Genomic DNA, 23422 nt, shown 5'->3' with positions numbered 1-23422 from the left:
CACCCACTGTCGGCACATAATATACTATGTACGGTATTTCATTCTACAGTCATTCTAATAGTTGAAGATGAATTTCATAATTGTTCAAACTGATAGATAAATGGCATTCAGAACTTGCACTTTTGTCATATGAAGATATAGGCAAAATGTCAGATGATAATAAAACCCTTTTCGACACAATTATGGACACACCCCATCACAACAGGAAGCCAGGAAACTCCGCGGAATCTTCACTAGGCTTTGAACAATGAAGGATAACACTTCGAAACTAGTCAGCCAGGTAATTTCCTGGAAGTTAAGACAATAAAGAAGTTGCAAGTTAATCAGTGTTTACGAATTATTTTAATGAATACTGTGTTGTCCAATCAAGGTTATGAAAAAAAAAATCCAAAAGTAAAAATATATGGATAACTCAGGGAATTAAAAACTCAGGTATTACCAAAGGGAATTTATATTTAATGAACAGTAATGATCCTCTGATCAGGAGAAGGAAAAGGAATTGGCTGGGTCACCGGCTGAGAAGAAACTGCGTACTGAAGGATGCACTGGAAGGAATGGTGAACGGGAGAAGAGTTTGGGGCAGAAAAAGATATCAGATGATAGACGACATGAAGATATATGGATCATATGAGGAAACAAAGAGGAAGGTAGAAAATAGGAAAGATTGGAGAAAGCTGGGTTTGCAGTGAAAGATCTGTCCTTGGACGAACACTAAATGAATGAATGAATGAATGAATGAATGAATGAATGAATGAATGAATGAATGAATGAATGAATGAATGATCTTCATATATGTTTGCTATAAGTACTGCAAAATTTTATCAAAAGGTGTAAAAAAGGCAAAAAGAATTCATTTGAGTAAAAAATTTAATATTTAGATAATAAAATTAAAACTACTTGTACTTGGAATATTATTAAAAATGATACTGCCCCTTATTTAAAGAATGAAAATATTTCTTTTATTAATATCAATGATTGTAAACTGGAGGAGTATTGCAGATTTCTTTAATGACTTCTACATAAATATCATTGAAAACATAAACATTCAAGATTGTGCAGAAGATGCTGCATTAGTTATTTAACAGAAACATTTAATACAGAATTTCCAGGTCTCAAATTTATTCCTACTACTGCACCAGTAGATAAAACAGCTTTATATGACGAAATACCAAATAAAGTTCTAAAATATATTATTACGATGTACCGAAGTACATATGATATTTCCGTGCAGAAATTCTGCATCATCATGATGAAAGATGAGTGGAACGGAGAAAAATTCTCTCTGGCACCGGCGCTTACTCCGTAGGATCCCGGCCATTTAGTTACTCATAACGAGTGCGCCTCTGCACATGTATAGACATTGTGCCACTGTCATACATCTATGATGCAGTGCATGAGGGTAGGCCACTAGAGGGAACCCAAGAGGTGGAACTTAAACTGAGAAGATTCAATCCGGCATCGGAATGGGAATCTGGTGTGGCTTAGTGGATAGAGCGTCAGCACGTAGAGCTGAAAACCCAGGTTCAAATCCCAGTGCCGGAGAGAATTTTTCTCCGTTCCACTCATCTTTCATCAAAGTTCTAAAGCCTGTTCTGAAATAATTTATCATTCTGGCATAAGCTATTTGTGTAATTTGTCGAAGCAATGTGGTATTTTCCCAGAAAGACTCGAATATTGAATAGTACTAAAACCTCTACAAAAGGGAGATAAATCTACTATTACCATACCTTTATTAACAATATTTTCAAAAGTATTGAGAAAATTATGTATAATAGATTATATCATTATTATGTGGAATCCAGCAATGTATTAGTTTTAGAGCAGTTTGGATTTAGAAAAAAATATCAACAGAGAATGCAGCTTTTAGATTTTTGGATGAAATATTGAATTCTTTAAATTCGAATTTGCATTTTGGAGGGTTATTCTGTAATTTAGTTAAAGCATTTGACTGTGTAGTTCAAAATATATTTAGGCTATAGATAAATGAAAGTTTTACGATATTAAAGATTCTTATCTTCTACAGGTGATATACAGAAGTTTAAAATGGCATACTTTAGTTCTATAATTAAGTATGGATGGATTAATATAAAGCAGGAACACACTAGATTTCAGGGAATGAGGGATACAACATCCAAACTAGTCAAACAGGTAAAATAACACCATAATTTGAATATTAACACAGTGAAGTTGTTATTTAATTTAAATAACTTAATTGGTCATCAGTGAATGTGGTTCATTCTCAGCTACTCTTATTTCTATAGCTTACAGCTGTAATGGAAAGAAAATCTTCGTATCTCATTATTGTATGTTGAGATGAAATGAACATGTGTACTCACTTGACGTTCCACCACGTGTCGAAGCACAGCACATTCAGCCAGAAGAAGCATGCCACGAACGAGAAGTGAATCACGAAGGCTGCAATCAGAACACAATGATATATATGTCAATGCTACCCGCTGGCACTGAGCGAAAGACTTACTTCAGATCATACATTCATTTGTTAATAATTTCGTAAATCAAATTGACTGTTAAGCTATGACAAGAGGCAGCCTTGAATTTCGAGGAAGCAAATACACTACTAGCCTGTCTGTGAAAATAAACATCAGTGATAAAAATGTGACCCACTCTCTAGACGTCAGTTCTCTGTCTTGCTTCCATGATATTTTGATGGCCCAGTTCAAAAAGGAAACAACTAAAAATTTAAAGTTTTGAGAAACCTGCATTTTAAATCCTTATGTTAGGGTGAACAGACATCCCGTTTTTAACGGGATTGTCCCTTTTTTCAGCCTCTTGTCTCCTGTCCCAAGAAAACTATGCTCGAGATGCCAAATGTCCTGTTTTTTTTTAATAGCATCCCGTTTCCCTAAATTATTGTTAAAATATTTCTTCTTCTTTTATTTTATTTAATAATCACGTAAAATATTGATTACTTCTATACTGTTTCCATCAGATGTTAGTGTAATAAATTTAATTCGATAATCGATACCTCAGAGCTTAGATCGACAATAAAACAGTTTTGATAATTACCACCATATATGGAGCAAAAATTGAACATTGGAAGGAGTGTGATATTAAAATTACTGAGAGGTGGACTGAAACATTACAAATTATGAAAGACAAATACATCAGTTTTACAAACATAATTCAGATTGTAAGTTTTGTGTTAGGAATACCAAGTACCAATGCATCATCAGAAAGAGTGTTTTCATTAATGAATTCAATTTGGTCTGAGGAAAGGAATCAATTTTCAGTTAAAACCATAAAGGCCATGTTAATCACAAAATGTAATTTAAAAAAATGAATCTTGCATGGACTTTAAGGAAAGGCCAACACTTCTAGAGCAAATTCACTCATCAAAGAAATATGATGCTGATTGTACAGTTGATCTTCATGAAGAATGTTAAAATAGTTGAAAGATAATATGAGATAACAAATTTTGTTGTGAAACAAGTTCAGAATACAGTGACATGGATATGATGTAAAGTCCAATTAACCTAAAGCATTTTTAAACAGATAAGTAACCCTAATTAATCCAGACAAATTGCAATATAAAAAATTGTCAATACTGACTTAAGCCAAATATCCATGCTACTCTATTCCTACTTGCATAATTACTACAGCCTAGTTATTGTAAACAGTGTAGTATTTATTACTTTAAAATAAATAAAACTGGACCTTATTGCTCACTGACATTATATAAACACAAATAATAATGAATGTTTAGATAAAATGTTGATTCATGTAAACTTCAATAAGTGTTCCGTTTTTTATTTTAGAAATCTGGTCACCCTACTTTATGTTGCTGTGAAAAATCAAAGGATAGTTGAAATTATTCCAAATTCTGTTAATGATGTTTTATATATAGGTATATTATAAGTTTCAAATTAGAGTGTGTGAATTGGATTTTTCACAGCAACATGAAGCTTTATTCAGATTTCTCAAAACTTTAAATTTTGAGCCATTTCTCTTTTGAACTGGGCAGTCGATTTATGTTCCTGGTTTATTTTCTTCAACATTACTAAAAACGTCATCACTGACATATATATTTCAATGTAAGATTATGCATTATGCCATTCTAAAATCCTAATGCTTTTTTTGGCATTTACATTTTTCATAACTTGAGTTCCTTCAGGGTTAAACCGCACGAGCTGCAAATGTCTAATATTTGAGGCAGAGACTAAGATTCCGACAAACATCTTTGGTAGAGTTGGGCCTCACATTTGAAATACGGTAGTGTACTAAAGAATCCTAACAGTGCAGTAACCATAGTTCAGGTGCTAAAAGACTTCATGATTTGATATGGACTATAGTGTTAGCAGTGAACTGGTACCTGGTACATGTATGTAGCCTATAATGTTATCAAAATAAGCGCAAACTATACCACTAATAAGTAAACATATTAGAAATTACCAGCACTGCAACATTTGTCTATCAATGATTTTATGACAGTTTCTATATTATTGGATTTTGCACCGTAACAAATTTCACCCACTTCCAGTATAAATAATAAAACATTATTACTGACACATCTCTACCACCACCACCACCACCACCACCACCACCACCACCATAGTTCTAGTTGCAGTCGTCAGTTGCTATCTGTGTCATTATACATTTTCGTTATCACATAATATCTCTTGATCGTCACAATTACTTCATCATAGTTGTCACAGTTAACTTCGCCATCTTAGCTATCCTCATCGCTATAACTATCTTCATTGTCACAGTTGTCTTCGTTACCACAGCTAAATTCATCCTCACAGCTATCTCTGTTGCCACAGCTATATTTGTTCTAACAACTATCTTCGTTTCCACAGCTATATTCGTCCTTACAGCAGTGGCGGTTCCTCGGGGGAGGGAAGGGAGGAACGTCCTCCTCACATTTTTCTTCTTTTGAAAGTAAATACCAAATGAAATATATGCCTTGAAATTCGAGGAAGATTCGATAATTTTTAAGTTCACAGCTATAAGAAAATCTCGGTTGATCGAGTTTTAAACCACGCGCACTCATGTGCTGCTGGAAAAGTGTGAGAAGGATGCGAGATTGTTTGTGTGGAGGAAAGCCAATCCATTCCTCCTTTACTGCAGTTAACACACACAGACAACAGCACACTAGCGGCCAGAGAAAGAAGCAGAGTTTTAAAGCAAGCGAATGAACGGATAGGGAGGAGATCCTCCTCTGAATCAGTCATGGGCGGGAAATAGAAACGGACTGGTCGTGCAGCAAGCTTGCTACCGCTGCCATCTAACGACGCTGCATTCAACCAGACTATAACACGTCATCTAGGAGGCGGCACAATAAAAACAGTTTTAACGCAAAGCTATGAAAGACACCATATAAACTTTTTTAAAAATTACAAATCAAACTATATTAATGAATTTAAATATTATTATAGTCACAATCATGCCATGGTATGAAAGAAAAATTTCACAACCTCGAGCGGAAATCGAACCTACGACTTCCTGTTCTCCTGATTCTTTCATACCAGGCATGATTGTGACTATAATAGTATTTAAATTGATTAATATGTCACATCAATGGACGTGTATACGTCACCAAACATCGTAAGATGGAGATCAAACTATATTATTCATTGCACTTTATATAAGCTATATTCATGGTTTGAAACTTTCGAGGATATCTGAAAGTTGAAGTTGGATTTATATAAAACAAAGAGGAAGTAGTTCTAAGTTAGTATCGCAGATCTTTTTGGTCTCCGAAATTCACTTCCATTCATCGCCTACTAGACAGGACAACAGCCAAGTTGTCAGTTTTGTACAAATAAATTTGAAATTGAAGGTACTGCAAACTACATTATTTTTAAAATAAAAAAATCAGTCGGCCACCGGCAGCTTTGAACAATAATGGTAGTATGACTTTACAAGAGCTGATATTCTTCAAAAGCATATGATACTGAATTTGTAAAATGTACATGTGGCAACACAGACCACGTGGGTGGGTGCAGTGTTCTCGCTTTCCTAACAGATTATTTCTCATTCCCATTTCCGTAAAACGGTTCCGGTTACGTGTTAGTAGCTGGTCTCTTCCAACACGTGTGATGCTGTAGGGTGCGTGAAAAATGCTGCGAGGTTGTGAATTTCCTTGTAATTGTTAATTTGTGCAATTATTCAACAATGCATGGAAGTGAAAACATATTATATTTTGGACAATTTAGGAAACTCAGTTTACAAAAACAGATTATTGCTATACAGAAGGGAAGGCCAACCCCAACACTACCTGGTCTTACATGTATGCATGTAGGCTAATTTGTAGCTTATTTTCAAAGGCATATTGGTTCCGTTAAGTTCAATGTTAATTGAAAAATGAGTTCTATTCAGTCAATACTTAACATAAACACAATAAAACATGTTATAACAACATTTACACAGAGTTTAAAAACAAACGTTTTCGCCAATTTTGATTGGCATCTTCAGGTCGTGTAGGTCGAATGGAACATGTTATAAAAGTGAACACTTGGTATATGACGTTAAAAACCAAAGTTACAACTGTAATATCACTTAAAAACTTGTTATATTCTATTCTCTGTTTTTAAGTGATATTACAGTTGTAACTTTGGTTTTTAACGTCATATACCAAGTGTTCACTTTTTATAACATGTTCCATCCGACCTACACGACCTGAAGATGCCAATCAAAATTGGCGAAAACGTTTGTTTTTAAAATCTGTGTAAATGTTGTTATAACATGTTTTATTGTGTTAATGTTAAGTATTGACTGAATAGAACTCATTTTTCAATTAATTTGTAGCTTGTTTCTCTTAAGAAGGTGTCATTTTGCGCTGTTAATTTCTTTCCTCCTCTTAAGAAATATGCAGGAGCCGCCACTGCCTTACAGCTATATTCATCCTCACAACTATCTTCGCCTCACAGCTATATTGGTCCTCACAACTATCTTCGTTGCCGCAGCTTCTTCATCCTCACGGCTATATTCGTCCTAAAATTCCCACACAGTATCCATAGCTATCTTGGTCGGCACTACTATGTCCAATTTTAACATTCTGTTTGATTCCTTGCTCCTATTTTGCACGAGTATGATTAACTACAGAGCACATGGTGAATCATGAGGCGAGCTGAAGTAATTTATCCATTAAATTTAAGAGGATGGCAGACAGAGAGCCCTCCAATGGACATAACTTACTGAAAAATGTACGGGTAGTTTAAAGTAGGTCTACAAAATTATCTGAAGCAAGAGATAAAATGCATTCCGACATTTTTAAAGTTTCAGAGTTGAAGATGATTTATCTTCTAACACAAATATGTTATGCGGGAGGAGGGGGGGGGGGTCATTTTATATCGGGAATGGCACGTAAAGAAGTGTGCTGTCAGCTTGGGGTACAACCCCTAATGAGGTCGACATGTCATTATAAAATTGGAACAAGGTTCTGGCATTCAGTTATGTTCTGACCTACAATTAATGAACAATTTATTTCATTTCTAAGAACAGTTACGTAGAAATTCTTCTGTTCATTTTTACAAGATAAGACGACAAATGATATTTGGTAATTAAAACTGACGTCATCCAACTCAACGACGTTGTCGCCATAACGACGAGATTGTGGATGTGTTCCGAGAACAATCTAGTTCAGTAGCTTTTTTAATTTTTATCAATGTGGAATGTTTGTGAAATGGGAATTATACAGTGGGCTCAATGTAGAGCTGTCTGGGCCAGGTCGTTCTTATGCAAGACTATTTCGTCATCAAAAACAATTAATTACTAATCTAGACACGGAAATAAAGTAATAAAGTGAATCATGCTGATTTAATACACAAAAATAAGTGTTAGTCATCTTACAAAGTTCACTCAAATCTGCAATACACCAGCCACACTTCATAGTTTTATATCGCTAAAAAGGTTCTCAGAGCGCCGATAAAAAACTGGAGATTCATCTCTCTTGTACCATGCCAACTAGGAGTGAATATCTAGCATTGACTCAAGAGGCTTGGAGCCGATTCCACGCAATGGCATGTGGTTAGCCTGAAGTGCAATAGGAAATATAGGTACAGAAAAGACACAGACATATTCTATGCCAACGGTATTATCATGGAGGATACCGGCATGGATCCAAGGGAACGGTGTGATAAACGGGACTCCGTTTTAGTGTAGCCACCACAGTGCCCCCTACTAACAGCTCAGGCAGTGACATGTACCTTGTCTGCACAGATGATCGCTAGACTGAGAGCTATCTGTGTCTGAAATATTTTCTTCAAAAGTCCGAGGTAATTTTCCAAAATTGATCTCAGTCAAGTGGTCAAGTTTAAATTACATAAGTTAGGTCAGATGCAATAGTGTTCATGAGTAGAATAGTTATATACAATAAAAGTAATTTGATACAGTTGTATGAACACTTTTTAATAATTGAATAAAATTAATAAAATGGGTTAAAAACCATACATGTTTCGGAGGAATGCTCCTCCATCTTCAGTGGTAGTACCACGACGCTGGTGTGGATGTACGGCCGCAGTCTTCCTTAAGCTACGCTACGCGGTCGTACATCCACACCAGCGTCGTGGTACTACCACTGAAGATGGAGGAGCATTCCTCCGAAACATGTATGGTTTTTAACCCATTTTATTAATTTTATTCAATTATTAAAAAGTGTTCATACAACTGTATCAAATTACTTAGTTATGAAAAAAAGTTCATAAAAACAATAATAACCTAGAAAGAGGATTTTATTAGTTAATTTTAGTGTTTATAGGTAAAAGGTATCCCCGTAACATGCCATGGAGGCACTTGGGGGGCATGGAGGTAGAGCCCCATGCTTTCCATGACCTCGGCACTAGAATGAGGTGGTGTGGTTGGCACCACGCTCTGACCACCTTTTACCCCCGGGAAAGACCCGGTACTCAATTTTATAGGAGGTTGAGTGAACCTCGGGGCCGTTCTGAAAGTTTGGCAACGAGAAAAAATCTTGTCACCACTTGGGATCGAACCCCGGACCTTCCAGTCCATAGACAGTTGCTCTATCAACTGAGCTACCCGGCCGCCCAATTTTAGTGTTTATATTAGTTTAAAAATATTAAACGCATATGATAATAAACAAAATTGTGTGAATTAATTAGGTTGAGGATAAAAAAAGTTTCTCTAAAAACAAAAATAGGTTTTTGACCTAGTGAGTTTTGGAGGTTATCGGAAGAGAACTGAAGAAGATAAACTTGAGAAATTCGAAATAAGGCAATGAAACAGGTGCATAGCTTAAGATATTTGGGGTGTACTATAAGTAGTAACATGAAAGTGCTTTATATGGAGTGTGGCATTGTATGGGACAGAAACATGGACATTACGACGAAGTGAAGAGAAACGATTAGAAGCATTTGAAATATGGATATAAAGAATAATGGAGCGTGTGAAATGGACAGACAGAATAAGAAACAAAGCTGTGTTGGAAAGAGTGGGTGAAGAAAGAATGATGCTGAAACTGGTCAGGAAGAGAAAAAGGAATTGGTCGGGTCACTGGCTGAGAAGAAACTGCCTACTGAAAGATGCACTGAAAGGAATGGTGAACAGGAGAAGAGTTCGGGGCAGAAGAAGATATCAGATGATAGACAACATTAGGATATATGGATCATATGAGGAGACTAAGAGGAAGGCAGAAAAGAGGTGAGATTGGAGAATGCTGGGTTTGCAGTGCAAGATCTGCCTCTGGGCAGAATACCACGAATAAATTAATGAGTTTTAGAAGAGAGCTCTTCAATAAATTACGACCTTCCCGAACCACATTATCACATAATTCCATAAGACTTGTCTTCCATAGAAGAGCTGCCATCTGTCCAGGAAGTATCGCAACTGGCTGTCATGAGGCTAGACACACACAGGGGGATTAAGGGGATATATCCCCTCCCGAAATTTTGAGAAAAATACGAAACAAGAAACGAAAATAATATTAATTTTAATTCGTGAATGTGCATGGGAATTAGAGAGTTTTCCACGTAAATTCTCTTTGCTAAAATGTTAAATTCCAAGAACTGCAGGAAGACAAACACAGCGTTCTTACTTCAAGACAGAGAGTCATGAAGAGTATTTTAGGCTTTTAATTTTCCTTCTCTTCTTAGATTATTTCATTAGTTAGCTCAAGAACAGGTTTTTAAATCATAAGGGAATCCTAAAGTCCATGCAAACTTTGCTGCCTAAAAACATAGTGCGAGCATCAGATGAAGATTTAGAAACTGCTGTTGAGGCTATAGTGATCAGTGGCCCAATGATGTTGATGCATCACCAGAGTCTTTCTTCAATGAATTGAAGATGTGGAGAAGAAATTTCCTTGATCAGAAAAATCTTCACCTAATACCTCTGACTTTATATCATCTTTGAACAGGTGCAATGAGATTATTTTTCCCTGCACTCGCAAGGCACTGAAACTTTTCTGCACATTGCCTGTAACTACAGCAACACCAGAACGGTCGCTCTCAACATTGCGGTATTTGAAGACTTACTTAAGGAGCACGATGGGAGCAGACAGATTAAATGGACTGGCCTTGATGTATATACATAAAAATGTAGAAGTAAAAGCTCATGAAGTACTGGATGAAATGCCTAAGAAGCCTCGTCGCCTTCTTCTGTAAATGTCATTCTGTCATTGTTTTTGTATTGCAGTCATTGTAAATGTTAAAATTAAAAAATTACGGTTTATTTAACAACGCTCGCAATTACCGAGGTTATATCAGCGTCGCCGGTGTATCAGAATTTTTTCCCTCTGAACTTCTTTTACATGCCAGTAAATCGACTGATATGAGGCCTGTCGCATTTAAACACACTTAAATGCCATCGAGCTGGGTTGGGGTAGAACCCGCAACTTTGAGCACAGAAGGCTATACCGACTACGCTACTCAGGCCAACTTGTAAATGTTTGTGACTTGGAAACAAATTGTGAGTATATAAACTTATTTCTCATTACTTCATTTTTACTATATCCTCAAATCCCTCCCCGAAAAAAATCCTGCATCCGCCCCTGGTAGAGTAGGTAGGTGAGTTGGTAGGGTATATAGATTGATAGACTGAAATAGAGAGATATATGTCGACAGATTTGATTAGATACATGGACAGGCAGACATATAGATATAAATATAGAAAACAGATATAGACAGCCAGGAGAAAGAGAGAAACAAATATATATATATATATATATATATATATATATATATATATATATATATCATAACAGACTGTAAATGATTAAACTGTCAAAAAGAAAAAAAAAATACTGGTGGCAGAGTATAAACAACTAAAGAAAGAGGTCAAATAATGTTTTTCTGTAAATGTCAACGTTTTCCAGAAAAAAAAGTGTTTTGTGAGTTTAACTTTTCTTAAAAGAGAATAGACAGTCATTCTTTACTTTGCTCCGTAGGTACACTGAAGCAGTCAATTGTTACTCTGCTATGTGTTGTATACTGACATGTGTTGGGTTCAAGGTCATTGACAGTGGCATTCACGTTTAGTTGAAATGTACATAAATAATAAATAGAAATAAATAGACAGCCGAAATAATTGATCCTACAATCAGATTTGAAATCTCAGCCACTCAACCATCTGAAGTGATCGAAGAGAAAAAGAAAATCTAAGAGCCCACGATTCAGTACCTATCAGCGAAATACAACATAAAAAAAATCACAGTTGCCGGTCTCTTCTTCGGAGCGAGAGGCACCATTCCGAAAGCCTTTGTAAAGTGGAGGGAAAAATACAAGCTGACGAGAGATCTTCAAGATGCCATCGTCACCACCATTATAAAATTTTCTGTAGCGATATTTCGTCAGCATCTTTATGGTGTACATTCAATTTAAATTATATATGGTTCTATTTTTTTTTCTTATGTCTTAATCAATTTTGCCTGAAACCTGTTTATACAATTTTTCATTTTAAATTTTATTGTGAGCTATTCTGTGTCACAGGGCAAACCCAAAATATTGGGCCAGACCAATAAATGAAAATATACAATCTTAAAAACATGCTATTTTACAAATTAGAAATAAAATTATAAGAAATAATTAAATTTCTCTGGATATTTTGTTCAGTAGAATGATATGTACTGTCTATATAATTTTGGAAGTTTATATCGTTTATACCGTGCACATAGAATATGTAGATAGATGAAGAGACAAACACAGATAGAGATATATAGTGATATAGAGATAGAGATAGATACAATTATAGACAAAGGATACTGATGGGCTAAATAATAATAGACAATATAAATTAGAAGATAAAAGATAAAGGATACAGGATAGGATAAACAGGGAAAACTAAAATGAAAAGAATTCAGCCTTATGTAAAACGGCCGTGGTAAGCTAGATGTTATATGCAAAGTTAGTTGCAGGCTATGTTAGTGTGTGCTACGGGCAGCTCCTACTTCTACGTTACAGTCACTTACAGTTTGGTTCGCCTCTTGCTTCAAGTTAGTATCTTACATGCTAAATGCACGCTTGTTTAGTTCGGCGGTTATTTTAAGTAGCGTGGCATTAGAGGCTAGCAATTTCGTTCTTCAGCTTGTAGCTACAATGAGCCCATGCAGAAGTCGCCTCCTCCAACTCGTGACAACTCACCGATGAACCTGCCTGCAAACGGTGAAATCACAAGACTCAAAACTCACTCATTATATACAGGGAAAAAAAATGCTATTAACTACATCAATAAGTTAAGAAATAATGAGTGACGTAGAATATTCTAAATATAAAATTTGAGTATGACAATACTGGTGGTCACATATACACAATATGGCCGATTGCTATGCATGGACTGAAATTCTACAGTAACCTAATCTCATGTAACCAAACACAACCTAATGTAATCTGAAGGTTTTGTCAATGAAAAAATCATTTACGATGCCAACTAGCCCTTATCACTTGCAGGAACAGGGAGTTGCAGAAAGATAGATTTTTAAAGATTTAATGGTACGGATACCATATTAAGGCCGTGTCTCAAAGCTACATTTTCAGCTGAAGTGAACTAGATTGTTGACTAAATAGCGGATGTGACGTCAGAAGTTATGATCCAAAGCTACATAGTGCATAGCAATCAAGTCCGTAGTAGCTAGTAAACGAAAATGCTTGCTTCAATGATGACTTGTTCACTAAACAAACATGGATACCTCCATTTTGAATCTTGTGTACACCACTTTTAACACTTGAATATAATTAATTGATGAACTAGTGGACTTACTCGTGTTAAATATGTAATATTCGTCCGGCTTACAGCTGTTTCAGTGCATCACGCACCATCATCAGAGCCTACTAGCTAGTAGGGTCTCATGATGTTGCGTGATGCACTGAAACAGCTGTAAGCCGGACGAATATTACATATTTAACACGAGTAAGTCCACTAGTTCATCAATTAATTATGGATACCTCATCAGCAATTGGGGTTATGAAATCTTAAAATGCTTTGGAAGTGAAATAATGTGAATATAATTTCGGAATATGTACGGTGCAGCACTGAATTAAGAAGGCAGTGTCCTAATGCAGTTTCATTACCGTACGAATTATATGGAAAAGATGAGGGCTTAATATATTAAAATAATGTTTAAAACATTGTACAGAAGGTACTAACAATGTCAGTGTTCAAAGTTAACGTGTTATTCTACATTATATTTACATACATCTTGATTACACAACTTTTAACACTGTATCACTTCGGAATATGTATGATAAGAACTTTCTTGTATTAAATTTTAACGTACCTTGTTAACGGATTATTTTTTGGTTAAGTCTGAAGACTACACCCATAGTCGGTATTGTAACAGTCAGATTATTTTCTGGGGAGGGGGGAAGGAAACAATGAGATGACGACTGGGTCATAAAAATAAACAGAAATTTAATTACTTGTACAGTAAAACTTCACACTTCCGTTTAGACATTATTATTATTATTATTATTATTATTATTATTATTATTATTATTATTATTATTATTATTGTTGTTGTTGTTGTTGTTGTTGTTGTTGTATGTATGTATTTATTTACACTGCAAGCGGGCAAAGACAGGGATAACTTGATTACACACAATAATTACAACACTGTGGTTTAGTCGTCATCATCCTAACTGTTAAAATCGAGCTGCGCGGATCCAAACCCAGCCGAGGCTGATGTATTTTAAAGGGCAATAAAATTCTTAGAGGGAAGTAAAGCTGTGGGTTCTGTGTCGTTGATTTATGGCACGAAAAAGAAATCCGATGCAATGTTCGTCGCCTATATTGAACTTGGACGCTGAATAACCTCTTGCAGTGGAAATCGTTGTTAAACAGTAGCACTGCATTATTGCTAACCATACGGTATTCCAAGTGTTAGTTGTAAGTTACACAGTCCAGGTTAACACACTCCTTGCAGTAGAAAGTGGGAGGCAGCCACTATTGTTTAGGTAGATCTACGTACAGGGTGATTCAAGAAGATTGTGCAATATTATAGAAACTCGTTCCTGATATCACTGTGAAGAAAAAAGTTCATATATACATGTGTTCGATTTTGAACACTTTTGGGAATAATCACAGTTGTTGCTTCCGTAACACAGACTCTCGAGAATCTGATTTCAGCATTTTGAATTGCACTGTACAGTATTATAAATAGGGTAACTTATATAGCTTACTATATAGGCCTAGTATTCCATAAAAATTGACAACGAACTGCGAATTGGATCCATTGTTGACAGTTTTGTTTGATTAATTATTAATAGGCCTATATGCACTATATTGACACACATAGTTCTCTAGTTCTCTCTCGGGCAACTACAACCATTGCTGTTTGAAAACCAGCTTTCATACAAATTTTTCTAAGTAATAACAAATGTTTCTATTAAGTAATAATGTGGATGAATTTTAATACATTTACAATAGAAATGTTAAATGTTATGTTTTATTTAACGACGCTCGCAACTGCAGAGGTTATATCAGCATCGCCAGATGTGCCGGAATTTTGTCCCGCAGGAGTTCTTTTACATGCCAGTAAATCTACTGGCACACTTAAATGCCATCGACCTGGCCCGGGATCGAACCCGCAACCTTGGGCATAGAAGATCCAGCGCTATACCAACTCGCCAACCAGGTCGACTTTTCAATAGATTCAGCAGCATTTTCCTATTCAATTTTTAGAAATATGTAACTTAGTCAATTGTTTTTAATAATTATGACATGTTCATATGAATTTTATCCATCACTACGACATCAGAAATCAGTTCCTAGAGCACTGCACGATGTTCATGAATAACTTAGTAACTTATATTATTGAAAACTAGTAGTCTGATATAAATTGTAATTCCATTTCCACGTTAAACTTATTAGAAATAGCTTAAAATAAGACTAAATGGTAAAAATGAATCTGAAATATCCGGACCACCCTCTGAATTCATCATGTCTGAAGTGTCAGAATATGATTTCAATGACAGAGCAGCGAAACTCTTCAAATACCTACCACTAAACAATTCAGTAGCAAGCATGTTCAAAGTGAGGTGAAAGTGTAACATTTTCAAGTCTAGGATGTTTTACAAAAGGATCTAAATAAAATAAAACAGCTCTTTTCTTCCTAAACAGCTGTCATTTCTACTATCTGATAACTGCAGCTGTGAAATGAATTTTAACAGTGGCGCTGTGAACTGATACTGGTAAGAAGGATTTTAATAGTGGTGCTGTGAACTGATACTGGTAAGAAGGATTTTAACAGTGGCGCTGTGAACTGATACTGGTAAGAAGGATTTTAATAATGGTGCTGTGAACTGATACTGGTAAGAAGGATTTTAACAGTGGCGCTGCGAACTGATACTGGTAAGAAGGATTTTAACAGTGGCGCTGCAAACTGATACTGGTAAGAAGGATTTTAACAGTGGCGCTGCAAACTGATACTGGTAAGAAGGATTTTAACAGTGGCGCTGTGAACTGATACTGGTAAGAAGGATTTTAACAGTGGCGCTGCAAACTGATACTGGTAAGAAGGATTTTAACAGTGGCGCTGCGAACTGATACTGGTAAGAAGGATTTTCTGCAACTTTACTACTAGTGATGGAAACATCTAATTCATTTCCGATGTTACTAACATTGAGTTGCTGAACTACTTCGGCAGCGTCACACAATGTAAAATCATACTTCAAGTACCCTCACTCGAGAGAGTGGCTGTGTCCACGTGACTAGTGTAGTGACATGTACCAAGGACTGCTGATTGTCAGACTACTCACCGACGCTGACGCACAGGTCCTGCTGCAGGGTGTCGCCCACCAGCTGCACCGTGGCCAGGAACACGTACGCCACGGCCAGACACATCACGTGGCAGGACAGCGCCTTGCCGTGCAAGTCCCTCAGCTCGGGAATCAGGCAGTACACCAGCATGGTGACGATCAGGAACGGCACGGAGATCAGGAGCCCTGAAACATCACATAACGTTATTTACTTAGAACTTCAAGTTGTTCCTAAATACATCATCATCATCGACCCTTGGATTCTTATCTGTGATGAGTGTGGAGCAAGTATTTTCGCAGTACTTGGAGCAAGTATTTTCGGAGTACTTCTGCTTCCCCTGCTATTCTCATTTATCTTCGGTCCATTAACGTCATTTCTTCATTTTGTCTCCTCAGAATACCCTCTACAGTTCAATGAAAAATTAGTATTGATTCTTCATTCTTGAATACACTCTTTTAACACTTATATAACCACTGATGTACTGTTAAGATATTCAATAAATTACGACTGCACTGTGTTAACATTATAAATGCTTGGTGTTATATTGCCTGATTGACTAGTTTCGATGTTGTTTGCATCATCCTCTGAATCCCAGTCCAAACTAGTTTCGATGTTGTTTGCATCATGCTCTGAATCCCAGTCCAAACTAGTTTCGATGTTGTTTGCATCATCCTCTGAATCCTAGTCCAAACTAGTTTCCATGTTGTTTGCATCATCCTCTGAATCCTAGTCCAAACTAGTTTCCATGTTGTTTGCATCATCCTCTGAATCCTATTCCAAACTAGTTTCCATGTTGTTTGCATCATCCTCTGAATCCTAGTCCAAACTAGTTTCGATGTTGTTTGCATCATCCTCTGAATCCTAGTCCAAACTAGTTTCCATGTTGTTTGCTTCATCCTCTGAATCCTAGTCCAAACTAGTTTCGATGTTGTTTGCATCATCCTCTGAATCCCAGTCCAAACTAGTTTCGATGTTGTTTGCATCATCCTCTGAATCTCAGTCCAAACTAGTTTCGATGTTGTTTGCATCATCTTCTGAATCCCAGTCCAAACTAGTTTCGATGTTGTTTGCATCATCCTCTGAATCCCAGTCCAAACTAGTTTCGATGTTGTTTGCATCATCCTCTGAATCCCAGTCCAAACTAGTTTCGATGTTGTTTGCATCATCCTCTGAATCCCAGTCCAAACTAGTTTCGATGTTGTTTGCATCATGCTCTGAATCCCAGTCCAAACTAGTTTTGATGTTGTTTGCATCATCCTCTAAATCCCAGTCCAAACTAGTTTCGATGTTGTTTGCATCATCCTCTGAATCCCAGTCCAAACTAGTTTCGACGTTGTTTGCATCATCCTCTGAATCCCAGTCCAAACTAGTTTCGACGTTGTTTGCATCATCCTCTGAATCCCAGTCCAAACTAGTTTCGATGTTGTTTGCATCATCCTCTGAATCCTAGTCCAAACTAGTTTCGACGTTGTTTGCATCATCCTCTGAATCCCAGTCCAAACTAGTTTCGACGTTGTTTGCATCATCCTCTGAATCCCAGTCCAAACTAGTTTCGATGTTGTTTGCATCATCCTCTGAATCCCAGTCCAAACTAGTTTCGACGTTGTTTGCATCATCCTCTGAATCCCAGTCCAAACTAGTTTCGACGTTGTTTGCATCATCCTCTGAATCCCAGTCCAAACTACTTTCGACGTTGTTTGCATCATCCTCTGAATCCCAGTCCAAACTAGTTTCGACGTTGTTTGCATCATCCTCTGAATCCCAGTCCAAACTAGTTTCGATGTTGTTTGCATCATCCTCTGAATCCCAGTCCAAACTAGTTTCGATGTTGTTTGCATCATCCTCTGAATCCTAGTCCAAACTAGTTTCGACGTTGTTTGCATCATCCTCTGAATCCCGGTCCAAACTAGTTTCGACGTTGTTTGCATCATCCTCTGAATCCCAGTCCAAACTAGTTTCGACGTTGTTTGCATCATCCTCTGAATCCCAGTCCAAACTAGTTTCGACGTTGTTTGCATCATCCTCTGAATCCCAGTTCAAACTAGTTTCGACGTTGTTTGCATCATCCTCTGAATCCCAGTCCAAACTAGTTTCGACGTTGTTTGCATCATCCTCTGAATCCTAGTCCAAACTAGTTTCGACGTTGTTTGCATCATCCTCTGAATCCCAGTCCAAACTAGTTTCGACGTTGTTTGCATCATCCTCTGAATCCCAGTCCAAACTACTTTCGACGTTGTTTGCATCATCCTCTGAATCCCAGTCCAAACTAGTTTCGACGTTGTTTGCATCATCCTCTGAATCCCAGTCCAAACTAGTTTCGACGTTGTTTGCATCATCCTCTGAATCCCAGTCCAAACTAGTTTCGACGTTGTTTGCATCATCCTCTGAATCCCAGTCCAAACTAGTTTCGACGTTGTTTGCATCATCCTCTGAATCCCAGTCCAAACTAGTTTCGACGTTGTTTGCATCATTCTCTGAATCCCAGTCCAAACTAGTTTCGACGTTGTTTGCATCATCCTCTGAATCCTTGTTAGGACTAGGATTCAGAGGATGATGCAAAGAACATCGAAACATCAGTGAAAAACTAGTACTGATATGACATATAGAAGCAAAAATTTACTAGTATGACATTCAGAAGGAAAACATGTAGTGGTGTTATAAAATTCAGAAGCAAAAAATGTACTGGAAGGACATTCAGAACCAAAATATAGTCTACTGATGTACATTCAGACAGAAGCAAAAAATTTACTAGTATTTATTTATTTATTTATTTAGTCTGGTGTAGTTAAGGCCATCAGGCCTTCTCTTCCACAACACCAGGAATACAAATACAATAATAGAAATAAACAGAAAAAAAATACACTATAAACAAAGTAAAGCCACACAAAAATATACACAGGTTGCAGTCACACAAACTTTAAATGAGTGATTAAGTATCATAATTAATTCTATCCTAACTAATTAACTAACATAAACAAGAAACTTGGAATTTTAATCTAGATTAAAAAAGAAAAAGAAAATAAAACACAAATCAATACTTCTAGCAATACTTAAAAAAACATTAACTAAGACATTAACATTAACTAGTATGACATCCAGAAGTAAAAAAATGTACTGGTGTGACTAAGTTTTGTAGTATCTAGGCATTCTTTCAATATGACCAAATTAGCTTTTATGTCTTTATTATTTCTTCAATTATTGTTTATGGAATACGGACATCATTAAAAAAAGAAAAAAAATAGTTTATTTACAATGGAATTGTTAATATATATATATATATATACCGATCTGATATTTACCGATCTGATATTTAGCAAAAATACACGAGGAAAAAAGAACTTGTGGCAAATGAAATGTATTTTTGCAGACAGGCAAACAGAACGTCAAGAATAGAGTTAGAAATGAAAAGAATACGGGACGAGATGGGGCGAACCAAACTGAAGTGGCAGCCAGAAGCAAAAGTACCGGTAAGTATCGGTATAAAATTCACAAGCAAAACAGATGTAGGTGTATGAAATTCAAGAGAAAAAAATCCAGTAGGAAATTAGGTATCAAGAAAAGTTACGATAGGAATGTAGAAGGAAGAAGGTAAAAAGGTAAAAGGTAAAGGTATCCCCGTAACATGCCTGAAGGCACTTGGGGGGCATGGAGGTAGAGCCCCATGCTTTCCATGACCTCGGCACTACAATGAGGCGGTGTGGTCGGCACCACACTCTGACCGCCTTTTACCCCCGGGAAAGACCCGGTACTCAATTTTATAGGAGGGTGAGTGAACCTCGGGGCCGTTCTGAAAGCTTGGCAAAGAAGGAAGAAGTATTTGACTAAAATTTAGAAGTAGAAAAAAAATTGACAAACAAAATAAGTGAGATGTGAAATTCACAGGCAAAATAATTCAAGTGTGTAATTAGGAAGGGGATTTTTTAAATCCCAAAATCCCTTGAATTGCGTAAAAGATCTTTATTTTTTACTTTAGGTTTAAATAAATACTAACTTGCCACAGGCAGGATGAGTACACCCTACACGATAATTAGATAATGGGGCGAGACGAGCGGGGCACATTAAATAGAGGCACGAAGTTCATCTTACACTTCCGTTTCCGTAGTATCAGTGATGTTACAGTAAACTTTTCATGTCAAAATTCAGAACTACGTGAAATGTCTCATACTTGGAAGTTGGAAGTGAGCATTTTTACCAATCATTCAGAATTTGAACATCAACCTGTTACTTCACCAATTCAGGGAATTAATCAGGCGTCCTACCGGGCGCATGTTATCTCTATAATGGTCCGCGCAGCTGATAGCTAAATACTGGCTTATCACCACCGCGGGTTGCATAACGACATCCGGCGTGTTGTGAAATTTTGTTCTCCGTTAAACACACAAAATTGAAGCAAGTGTTACAATATGACGGTGATCCGCTAAAAATTAATGTATTGTCCACAACCCTTGAAATGAGTCTGAATTTCGCACAGCAAGTTTGTGGTGCATTGTTTTCTTTGTCTCTCGAAAATTTTCTTTCTTTACGGCTGATTTTTAGTGTATAGAGCGTAGCGTAGTTCGTGTAAACCTATGTCCATAGTAGACATAAACCAGAGCTCAAAATGAACGTTTCCACGAACCGGAACGCTCTGTTATTTTCGTGGACACGGTGCTGCTGATGGCGGAACTAATGACCAGTGAGATGACGCCGAATCATGAAATATTTATATACATATCGACAATAATATAAACATTTCGGACAAATGTCTTCGGAAATGTTCATACCTTTAACTTATTTATACAGACGGAAACCAAGAGCGGAAGTCATTTCATACAGCCGAAAAAAAAGAAATAAAAAGAAAAAGCATACACATATAACACATTATATACCGTAGCGCAGTTGGTATAGCGCTAGTCTTCTATGCTCAAGATTGCGGGTTCGATCTCGGTCGAGGTCGATGGCATTTAAGCGTGTTTAAATGCGACAGGCTCATGCCAGTAGATTTACTGGCATGTAAAAGAACTCCTGTGGGACAAAATTCCGGCACACCGGCGACGCTGATATAACCTCTGCAGTTGAGAGCGTCGTTAAATAAACCATATTTTAAATTTATATATATATATGTATCTAAATTGGTGTCAAATATTTCGGGGACGCGTTCCTAACACCAAAACATTCCAAAAAGTTCATATGAACATTGGTCTCAAAATAATTTATTTCAGAGTTACAAGACAAAATTTAATGTTACAAAAATTGCTCGAAGCAGCTTCCTTCTGCTTCGATGTGTCCCCTAAACCTGCGTTACATGCTCTGGCGTGCTCTGTTGAAAATTCCTGGAGTGTTTCGTATTTCGTGAAATCCATTTGGATACGCTCTCAGAATATCAACATTAATTACAGGAGTCGCATAAACTAGGGACTTTAAATGTCCCCAGAAGAAGAAATCCATTGGATTCAAATCAGGCGATCGAGCAGGCCATGCAATGAATCCCCTTCGACCAATACATCTTTGGGGAAATCGATCATTAAAAAAATTACGAACTATCAGACTGGAATGAGCTGGAGCAGCATCGTGTTAAAACACATTCGTTGGATGACGTCCAGAAGCACATCATCAATTAAATGATGCAAATCATTTCGTTCTGTTCACTCACAGAATACATTTTCTTCTGATTACTTTGCTCTACAAAATACAAACAAACAAAAAACCATCAAACAATCAGCGGTCAATGAAGGGACAAATCCTTTAATAACTCCCTAACGAATGGTTTTCAGACCCATGTTCTAATTAACTTTTTAATTGTTTTGATGTTAGGAACACGTCCCCGAAATATTTGACACCAATTTAGATACACTCTGTATATATTGAATAAAATGCAATTTACTTCGATGCGTATATTACGCATGTTACCGCACTAGCGAAATAAAATTATTCCTGACCCTATACTTACGACGAACCTTGGCTTCGCAAAGTCTTTGAAATGGATCAAGATAATATAGAGAGGACTAATGGAAATGGATAGTCAGGTCACGGTTCAAACAATAAGAAATTCGGCAGTGGCCTATGACATCCGAGCATTAGCTGGATGTGGAATGATGAAGTCCCGGTCCTTTTAATTTCATTAACGCCGCGCTATTATTCAGAGCCTCAACGATGCTCAATGCAGACTGAAACACATCAAAAGGCAAGCCGTAAGAGTATTGGAAATTAGCGAGAGCTTACAAATATAACAGGCCTAAAGCAGTGCCCATAGAATCGTTGTCAGCATTACAGTTTAATTCATACTTAACTATAGTCCCGTCGCTCTAATTTCCGGCAGCCAATCACGTTGCAGGTCGGCTACATTTAAACGTGTGCGTCTTGTGATTCGCTGATGAAGATGGTAAGCATTTCCTAAGGCTGGATAAATACTTAATATAATCGCCCGCCATTTTGGCTCTTTCGTTGGCGTTCGCAGAAAGCACACGAGGACGTTATTTGCCGCTCAATTATTTGCTGAATTACAAATGCGTTTGATTTATTATCATAGGAGCTACAACATGATAATGTTTAACGGTGTGGCAAATAGACCTCTCGTCTGGTAGCTCAGCAACGAAAGAACAAAAATGGCGAACGATACTACCTACATAGACTTTATAGAGTCTTGACTTCCTAATACGTAAGCAAAGAGGAGGAGTCACGCCGGGAATAACAGCGTCGCGACTTTAGGTATCTTGGTTTTTTTTCTATTTTGTGACATTGCCTATTTACTTATTTATTGCACTAAGGAAAATGTCTCGTATTCTTTTACCTATTTGTTATATTGGAAAATAGATGTCGCTGGTATCGCTCGATTAGTTACCAAGTTCTTGCATTACATTTTGTGCGATTTTTGCTATGCTATAAAAGAGGTAACTAAAAAACGCAAATTTCGAGTTACGTATTTCTTGCATTCAGGTGATGATATCTAATTAAAACGAACTGGAACGGCGAAAAGTCATTTCTTGCGAGAAGTAACGGAAAGGTTCCTATCATTCACAGCCGGAATTCCGTACGCCGCACAGTTCCATTTCAAACACTGGCATAAACTACTGCAGCATTGTAAAGTTTGTTATAGTGAGTGCGATGCTGCCAATCGTGTGAGCCTTCCTGAAGCGTTCAATTATGGGAACCAGTGCGTTGCAAAGCATTTTTATAGATGTACTGAGAATGTGAGTTGCCGTCATATTCTCAAAACGTAATCAAGACTGTAATCACGTACGAGTGGCTATTTTTCGTGTAATGAGCAGAAAAG

General features: G+C 36.9%; 1 protein-coding gene across 1 annotated transcript in view; it reads right to left on the bottom strand.

The window, feature by feature from the left end:
• LOC138715800 (G-protein coupled receptor Mth2-like) overlaps positions 1-23422 on the bottom strand; it is a 90385-nt gene that overhangs the window by 14746 nt on the left and 52217 nt on the right. Inside the window, exons 3-4 of the mRNA XM_069848885.1 lie at positions 16170-16355; positions 2337-2415 (exon numbers count right to left, since the gene is read on the bottom strand). Coding sequence (XP_069704986.1) covers positions 2337-2415; positions 16170-16355 — 265 coding nt within the window. The remainder of the gene's footprint in view (positions 1-2336; positions 2416-16169; positions 16356-23422) is intronic.

The sequence above is a fragment of the Periplaneta americana genome, chromosome 15, assembly GCF_040183065.1.
Source record: "Periplaneta americana isolate PAMFEO1 chromosome 15, P.americana_PAMFEO1_priV1, whole genome shotgun sequence".
NCBI classification, from domain to species: Eukaryota; Metazoa; Arthropoda; class Insecta; order Blattodea; family Blattidae; genus Periplaneta; species Periplaneta americana.
The sequence above is the reverse complement of the archived record's forward strand: the minus strand, read 5'-3'. Positions and strand labels throughout refer to the sequence as shown.